Genomic DNA, 6,000 nt, shown 5'->3' on the forward strand with positions numbered 1-6,000 from the left:
CGAATCAGTGGTTAGATGGAGATTTGAAGCCAGGCCATCTAAGGAGGGGGCAGAGAATGGCGCTGGCAGTGTGGCTCAGTGGTAAAGCGTTTGCATACTTCAAAAATAAGTCCCCAGTTTTATTTCTCAGTACCACCAAAGAAATAGGAGTTCCCTTTCCATCTTTTCACTAGTCAAGCATAGGAAGCGGTCCTGGAAAGGGTGTGGGTGTGGGTGTGTGGAGGGGTGCCACACAAGGGTCACGGTATACTGAGATCTAGTTTCCAGTTTGGGCTCTGTACCAAATTTGGTATGATCCTAAGAAACCACCTCGAGATTCACTTAACAGATGTTTTTTAAGTGCCTACTGTGTGCCAGGCACTGAGCTATGCCCCATTAGCTCTGGGACTGTGTAAAGGAGGCCAGGATTAGAGATCCTTCCTGACCTGAAAGTCCAACGACCTCTTTGCCATCCTGACACTTAGGGCACATACTTCCCTGGAGACCATGAGGATTGAGTACAGGGAGGTGCTATACTTCTACCTTATAAGTGGCTTCATGAATGCCCTACTTGAATGACTTGGCCTCATAAACTCAAAGGAAATCTAAGAAATTAATCTAAGAAAATGAACCCCCAATTCCGTAGGAGCAGCTCTCTAGCAAAATGGCAGTGCTAAGGTGCCAACCTAGGAAGTGGGACCTAGCCAATCCACATTCCTCTGAAGGCCAGGATATATCACTCTCTCTGTGTTCTCTGGTACCAAGGAGATACTCATTCACTGGAGGCTGAATTAATAAGCAGGTACTGCTGACAGAAAGCAAAGGAAGATTTCCCCAGGACAGGGGATAGGGGTAGGGAGCTGAACTGGGTACCTGGTTGGAAACAAACAGAGCACCATAGATGTGATCTGGCATTCTCCCATTGGTCTCTTTTCTTGACGAGACCTCAACACTGACCTTTTGTTCCTGCCCTGTCCTCCCGGGCTTTTATTGTCTTAGTAAGAATTCTGCTAAGTCAATTTAGAGAGAACCTCCACCCTTCAATATCTGAGTGGATCAGATCCCTTATCTCTCTACCCTTGATACTTGATTACCGTAGCCTGCCTTCAGCAAGAATGCTGTTAAGTCAGTTTAGCAGGAATTCTCCATCCTCGGACCTTCAAGGATTCCTCTTCGGAAGTTTCTGGGCAGAAGTCCTCCAGTCCTAACTGGTTCTAAACCTCTTGCAGTCTGTGCTGTGTCCCCCACCTGTCTCCCTTCTGCAACGCCCTTTCTGCAGTCATCATTCAAAAAGTCATCAACCCAATGAGTGCTGAAATAATTTTGTCACGGGGGTGGGAAGGTTCCAAACTAGACTTGATCCAAGTCATAAAGGCCCTGCAGGGGGCCCTTTTCTTCAAAACAGGGTGACAAAGAGAAAAGAGATAACCTGAGTCTTAGCCCTCACTCCAACCTTTTCTGAGCCTGGGGAGAAAGACCAGAGCTGCCTGCCAGGAGAGGTTGGGGTGCACATACCACAGAGGAGAACAAGCCAGGGGTAGCAGCGCCAGTGGACTTGGGCCATTGGGTCTCCAGATGCGATGAGTAGATGAAGGGACGGAGGAGAGGACTGGGTAGTTTATGGCCTCTTCCTCCCGGCCTTTCCTGGGCAGGAGCAGGCAAGGTTGACCGCTGTGTCCTGCTGCTGGATGAGGATCCTTCTCTAATCTTTTGTTTCAGAGGACTCTGGGAAGCCACAGAGGGCAGAGGAGCCTCAGGCTGCCCGGGCAACCTGTGCTGGTTTCTTGTGGCTTGGAGGAGGGTGTGAGCCTACCCCAGGGCACAGTCCAAAGATCTCTGAGCTTGAGGAGCAACAGCTGGTCTCAATTAGCCGGTTTGTCCCATCCCCCTCTGCAGCAGCGCTACCCCAGCAGTTCCTGAATTCTGTTCCCCACCCTCCAACAAGCTGTTTCCCATTAGCTCCTCCACATCAGGCGCTGGGTACAGCCCTGCTTTTGCTTCGGGGTGGATAATGTGTTCCTACTTCTGCTCCTCCTCCGAGCCCTCCTCTGGAAGAAAAAGCCAGTGAGTTCTCTCTCTCCCCACAAGCTCTGCGGTCCCACCTCAGGGAGGCCGATTGCGGCTAGCTGGGGGGTGACTTCCTTACAACTGGCGTGAATCTCTCCACTAGTGCACCCTAAAAGATACCAGCGGACCTTCCCTTGGGCTCCCACAGTCCCAGTCAGCTGAATATTCTGGCCTTTGCAAACGCTAAGGTCCTGAGGGACCTTGATATCTGGGAGGAATACCTTTGAAGGCCTAAAGATTTGGAGGGACCAGGGGCTGCCATGGAAGTGGGAAGAAGACCTAGGAGGAATTTGGGGGCTCTGGGAAGAAATCCCCTTGACACGGCTTCTAGAACAGAGATCTGGTCACCCTGCAGTGTGGCTCATTAAGCAGTAGTCAGTTTCATCCGTGAGCTATCATGCCACACCAAAAGCAGAGATCATATGCACACATGCTGACAGGCTCCACCCCCCCGACCCACCCCCCACCCCGTCTGTTTCATCGGAAAGCTTCATGCCCCAACAATTCTAAGCCAGCTCCAAGGAAAGGCTTTTGAGAACTTTTGGGGCCCTGTGAGCCCAGATAGAAATTCTTCCTTGGGTTGGGGATTTAGCGCAGTGGTAGAGTGCTTGCCTAGCAAGTGCAAGGCCCTGGGTTCGGTCCTCAGCTCTGAAAATAAGTAAGTAAGTAAGTAAGTAAATAAATAAATAAATTCTTCCAAGTGACAATTTATTATTAGTTTTGATACAAGGTTTTGTATCAAAAGTCTAGCCTAGTCTAGCCTTGAATTTATAATCCTCCTGCCTCAGCCTCCTGACTACTAGGCTTACAGGCTTCAGCCATCATGTCCGACTTTGACTTTATTTTTTAATGTATTTAACCTCCTGTTTGTAGCCACAATGAATTTAAGGTGGCTTTCAACAGTCCATTTAAGAATGAAGTGTAGCCCGGCGGTGGCGCACACCTTTAATCCCAGCACTCGGGAGGCAGAGGCATGCAGATCTCTGTGAGTTCGAGGCCAGCCTGGTCCACAGAGCTAGTTTCAGAACAGCCAGGACTACCCAGTAAAACCCTGTCTCAAAACAAACAAACAACACAACACAACACAACATACAAAAGAATGATGAAGTGTTCCTAGCATGGATGTGGGAGGGGAGTCAGCTCATGAAGTCCCACCCTTATCTGAGGAGCTATTGGTAATTGATTGCTATATGGGAGGGAGAGTCTTTTTTTTTCCAGATATGTAGCACTTGAGAGGCTACCCACGCTTAAGTAGATAGTCCCACACCCATGCACATACAGGCAACACCAACGGGACTCAGTGGATTTTTTTTTTAAGTGCAAGAAGTTGGGAGAGAACAGTGATGGGGTGGGATGTTGTGGAATATTAATTTAACTGGGCAAAGATGTGTTTTGTTTCTGCTGCATTTGTTTAGTGATGTAAGGATGTGTGTTTAATGATGTAAAGGTGTGTTGCATTTGTTCCACCTTGCCTGCCTAAGGCACCTGATTGGTCTAACATAAAGCTGAGTGGCCAATAGCTAGGCAGGAGAGGATAGGCAGGGCTGGCAGGCAGAGAGAATACATAGGAGAACTCTAGGAACAGAGAGAAGGAGGAACAGGAAGAAGAAAGAGGAGAGAACAAGGGAGACTCTGGGGACCAGAAAGCAGGCAGCCCCCAGCCCCAGACACAAGAAACAGTGAAAGTAAGATGTAGGGAAGTAAAGAAAAGTAAAAAGGCCCGGGGCAAGAGTAGATAAAGAGAAACAGGTTAATTTAAGTTAAAAGAAACAAGCCTGAACAAGGCCAAGCAGTCACAACTAAGTCTCGGTGTCCTGGCTTGGGAGCTGGTTGGTGGCCTAAAAGAAAAAGCTACAGTGGAGTGGGATCGTAGAGGAATTGGAGAAGAGATAATGGGGGTGGATTTGATCAAAACACATTATCTGCACGTATGAAATTACCAAACAATAAAAATGATGAAGTAGGCCCTTTTGTAGAGGGAAAGGGACTCCGTTTTGGGACTTCCTGACAAGGCAGAGTCAAAATAAGTGAGGATGCTCTGTGACCTCTATCTTCAGGGGGGAAAAGCAAAGGGCAGAAGTCCCCAACCTGAGGGCCAAGAACTAGGAGAACTCCATGCCATTCCATGACTGCCAAAGCTCTTGTCTCCCCCTCCACCCCAGTCCCATCTCCTCCTTGCCACCCTTTCCAGGACTGGTGAAGTAGTAGTTCCCAGAAACAGGAGGATGTGGAAATGTCTGCTCAAAGGCACTCACCTGCTCGGGTTGTACCAGCCACCTCCTAGGGCAAGCACGGGCTCATGCAGAGCTAGCCTTCAGAGACAGTTCCTGTCAGTGGTCACCTGCGTGGCCTCAGGCAGTAACATCACCTATTTGAACCCTCAGTTCTTCGCCTGTGACATGCTGTTACCATAAACCTGAAAGTCTTCTGGCTCGACAAGGAGCAGAGCAGGCGGGCAGGGTAGTTAGTCTCTAGGAAGCGGCTGTAGCTTGCCTGCCAGAGCAAAGCCTGAATGCTTTGTGTTTGTTCATGGACATGCATGACCAGCAGCAAAGCAGGTCTCAACTACACCTAGACCTCTCTGTCCCTGGCACCAGAATTGCTGAGGTGGCAGTCATTGTTACAACAGCAAAACTCAATGGGATCTAGGTCTCAAAAGCAATCCAGCAGCCCAGGCATCCCGTCCTCATCTTGTGAACTCTGCCCTGGGATGTGTCTACTCAGTACTTAGCCCTTCCACCTCCATCCCCTGGGACCTTGCCTTGGCCTTGGTGGTGGCGATGACCTCACCTGACTGTATCCTCAACCTCTCTTATCTCCTTATCCAGAAACCACGGCCTTTGCTTTCATCATTTTGAAGACTTGACCTAAAATGTTGGCTCCAGTCCTGAAGTGGAAAGCAATAATTCAGGATGGGCAGGGTGAATGGCCAAGGGTCCTTTTTATCAAAGTTGTTTGGAAACCCATGAGTCACACACTCCAGTCCCCCCGTGGCCTGCACAGACAGTTCACTTCTGCTGTTGCATCTTTGGACTTCAGACCTCACTAAAGGCCAAGTCCGGAGACTGGAGGAGTTGCTTTTCAGGATCTTTCTTCAGCAGGCCTCCTTTGCTTTCTTCCTTACCATCCCAAATTCTGACCTGGACCTGTCCTTTCTGTCTCAGAACAAACAAACAAGAAAGAAACAAACAAAAACTCATTTTATTTGAGCATTAAAAAAAGAAAAACTTTGCCCTAACCCTTTACTTTCTTAGTTTTCGCTTTCCACATCACCTATCCCTGAGGGCAGGAGCTTGCTGTTACAGAATTTTGTCTTCAGGACAGAGCCTAGCAGAGTAGGATTAACATGAATTTGTTGACACTAGACCCCAGCAATGCATAGGCCAGCCTCCCCATCCCTCTTCCAAAAAGAATGTCTTGAATGGGGTGGGTTTTCTAGCCTCAGAAGGTTTCTGGGATGCTGTTGTGTGCTCCTTTTTTTGAACCTGCCCCACAGCAACCAAAAGCTACCTGGCATTGGACTTGGTGGTGCAAGTCTTTAATTTTAGGGGCTCCGGAGGTTGAGGCAGAGGAATTGTGTGAGATTCAGGCTACATGTGAGACTCTGTGTCAAAATGGTTAAGAAAATGTGTGTGTGTGTGTGTGTGTGTGTGTGTGTGTGAGAGAGAGAGAGAGAGAGAGAGAGAGAGAGAGAGAGAGAGAGAGAGAGAGAGAGAGAGAGAGATACAGCTCAGTGGTAGGATACTTGCCCAGCATGTCCTCAGCCCTGTATGGGGAAAAACAAGCTCAGAAAATGCTTCTTTGTGCCTAAGTGTGTATGTCAGTGCTGGTGAGCACGTGTAGGGTATGGGCAAAGGGAGGGGCAGAGTTCACTCAGACAGTAGGGCAGCAGAGATGGTCACTTCTCCTGACAGGGCGCATGTTGGCTGTCCCGTCGTCGTCGTCGTCGTCGTC

At 49.0% G+C, this 6,000-nt stretch overlaps 1 protein-coding gene across 2 annotated transcripts in view; it reads right to left on the reverse strand.

Annotated features, from left to right (window-relative positions):
• Positions 1 to 4,526, reverse strand: part of Xpnpep2 (X-prolyl aminopeptidase 2) — a 30,850-nt gene extending 26,324 nt beyond the window's left edge. Inside the window, exons 1-2 of one of the 2 annotated variants that reach the window (XM_006994980.4) lie at positions 4,302 to 4,526; positions 1,495 to 1,623 (exon numbers count right to left, since the gene is read on the reverse strand). In XM_006994980.4, coding sequence (XP_006995042.1) covers positions 1,495 to 1,543 — 49 coding nt within the window. In that variant the 5' untranslated portion in view covers positions 1,544 to 1,623; positions 4,302 to 4,526. The remainder of the gene's footprint in view (positions 1 to 1,494; positions 1,624 to 4,301) is intronic. The other variant, XM_076562863.1, reaches the window with a different exon arrangement.
• Positions 4,527 to 6,000: the final 1,474 nt, after the last annotated feature.

Source organism: Peromyscus maniculatus, chromosome X (genome assembly GCF_049852395.1).
Source record: "Peromyscus maniculatus bairdii isolate BWxNUB_F1_BW_parent chromosome X, HU_Pman_BW_mat_3.1, whole genome shotgun sequence".
NCBI classification, from domain to species: Eukaryota; Metazoa; Chordata; class Mammalia; order Rodentia; family Cricetidae; genus Peromyscus; species Peromyscus maniculatus.